We start from the raw sequence: 2,541 nt of genomic DNA, 5'->3' as shown, positions 1-2,541 counted from the left end.
CACGGCTGCTGCCCGGGCCCAGCCCCCCACCCCGGGCTGAGTCAGGGCCTCCCACAGCCTGGCAGCAGCCCAAGTGCCACCCACGGCCTCGGGCCGGCAGGCCGCGGTGGGTGCTGGGTGATGGGCACGGGGGGCTCCTGGGCCTGGGGAGTCCCGGAGGACCGTCCCCAGAGGTGGCCTGGCCGGAGCCCCTCCCAGCACCCTTGCGCTGCGCACACTGACAACCCCCAGAGCCCAGCTCACCCCTCCTGGGCCGGAGCCGCCCCCCAGGAAGACCCTCCCCCCTCAGGAAGACCCTCCCTCAGGAAGTCCCTCCCTCTCCAGGAAGACCCGCCCTCCCCAGGACAGGTCTAACAGGGTCTCCTCCGTGGCCAGTTATATATGCAGTTATACTTCAACCCGAGAGGCTCAAAGGTAGCACACACCTATCCCCAAACACCGCGGCTGCCGGGCACACGCACACACACACATAAGGCACGCACACTAGTGAAATCGTCGCCGCAGAGCCGCACGACGGAGTCCCAGGCAGCTGTAAAAGGGTGTGAGGATTCCCGCGTAGGCCACGGAATGACCTGCACGATGAGGGGGACGGGCGGACGCCCCTCCGATCTCCCGTCAGGACAAGCTTCCCGGGCTCCTGGCCACCCCACCCAACCCCACGAAGCCAGGGACAAATCAAGAGCTAGGTGTGGGAAGCCGCCGGGAGCCGAGGACGGGGCGTGGGGCCCGGCCCGGCAGCCCAGCCCTCCCCCTCCGTGCCCCACAGCGAGGAGGGGCCCGGCGTGGACGTGGCCTTCCTGGGCACCAGGGCCGGACTCCTCCGAAGAAGCTCCTTCGTGGGCTCGGAGAAGATCTCTGACAGGTGAGACCAGCTGGCCATGGGGGGAGGCCCCACGAGGATGGGGGGGCAAGGGGGGAGGGGGGGAGGGGGCAAGCTCTTGGATGGACGGCCCTGCGCCCTGGGCCCCCACGTGGGCAATGACCCCGTGTCCAGCAGGGAACGACGGGATGCCCGAGGCCTGCCCGACAGTCCCGTCCCTCTCGGGCCCCTGGGCATGCCTTTGCCCAGGCCCCTCTGTGGGCGCTGACCCCCCATCGTGGGAGCGGGGGGGGGGTGCCGCTCCGCCCTCTGGCAGCCCCCAGCTCCTGTAGATTTGCAATGTCATCCTGATCCGTTGGGGTTCAGGTCCGGCCTGCCGTGGTGGTCCGGGAGCTGAGACTCAAAGTGTGGTCTCTGGGCTCAGGGGCTCGGTGAAGCGGGGTCCCGGGGGTGAGGGGCTGGGGACGCGTGTGCCCCGTGTCCCCTGGCTAAGGCTGAGAGACGCTGTGTCCAACAGAGCCAGTTCCAGGGGCCCCGCCCCGGGGAGGCCACACCACAGCCCACAGAAGGGCGGAGGGCGGGGTGCCCGGCCCCGCCGGCCCGAGGCCCTGGTGCTGGAGGAGACCCGCCGCCCCCCACGAGGCCGGGGACCCCGCACCCCCTACCTGACCCCCCCAGGCCGCCAGGGCTCTATGCCATCCCCACCACGCCAGGCTTCCCCCCTCCTCTTCCTGCCCTCCATCTCCTGTCCCCAGAGAAGTGGGGGGCAGTGGCTGTCCTGTGGCTGGCACCCCGGACGCCCCCATCTGCAGGGGAGGCCCCCCCCGGGCGGCAGGTGCACGGCCCGCTCCCCAGGACCCCGGCACAGGGCTCGGTCTGCAGGAAGGGTCAGGTGCCACGTCAGGTCACACCGCACTCCGGCCTCGAGGATGGCCAGGGGGTGGCTGAACCCCTACACACACCACACGCACGTGCACACATATGCACATCATATGCACACGTCACACATACACACACCACATGTGCATTGTACACACATGTATGCATGCACGTTGCACATACACACATCACACACGGTCACACACGTGCACACCACACACGTGCACACCACACAATCCACGTGTGTGCGTGTGCACATGTATGCACATCACACACACACATGACACCACACGTATGCACATCACATGTGCACGTGTCGCACTGTGGTCACACATGCACACCACACACGTGCACATGCCACGTGCGCACTGTGCATACATGCCCATCACGTGCACATGCTGCACGTGTGCACACACATGCTTTCACACCACGGCCCCGGCTGGGGTACATGGTGCACCCCGGAGCCCAGAGCAGACAGTACGGAACTTACCACAGGACAGTTGGTAGCGTCCGTCAGTACAGATGTAGGGTGAATGACCATAGTAGCCTCTGGGTCAGGGTCCCAGGGTCAGGGTCTCAGGGTCAGGGCCTCCGGGTCAGGGTCCCAGGGTCAGGGCCTCCGGGTCAGGGTCTCAGGGTCAGGGTCTCAGGGTCAGGGCCTCAGGGTCAGGGCCTCTGGGTCAGGGTCCCAGGGTCAGGGTCTCAGGGTCAGGGCCTCCGGGTCAGGGTCCCAGGGTCAGGGCCTCTGGGTCAGGGTCTCAGGGTCAGGGTCTCAGGGTCAGGGCCTCCGGGTCAGGGTCTCAGGGTCAGGGTCCCAGGGTCAGGGTCTCAGGGTCAGGGTC

The 2,541-nt window shown here is 67.5% G+C and overlaps 1 protein-coding gene across 1 annotated transcript in view; it reads left to right on the top strand.

Moving 5' to 3' along the window:
• The window catches only part of Cacna2d4 (calcium channel, voltage-dependent, alpha 2/delta subunit 4), a 67,207-nt gene that overhangs the window by 22,255 nt on the left and 42,411 nt on the right, over nt 1–2,541 (top strand). Inside the window, exon 24 of the mRNA XM_013023618.1 lies at nt 767–862. Coding sequence (XP_012879072.1) covers nt 767–862 — 96 coding nt within the window. The remainder of the gene's footprint in view (nt 1–766; nt 863–2,541) is intronic.

The sequence above is a fragment of the Dipodomys ordii genome, unplaced genomic scaffold (assembly GCF_000151885.1).
Source record: "Dipodomys ordii isolate 6190 unplaced genomic scaffold, Dord_2.0 Scaffold69, whole genome shotgun sequence".
Taxonomy (NCBI): Eukaryota; Metazoa; Chordata; class Mammalia; order Rodentia; family Heteromyidae; genus Dipodomys; species Dipodomys ordii.
The sequence above is the reverse complement of the archived record's forward strand: the minus strand, read 5'-3'. Positions and strand labels throughout refer to the sequence as shown.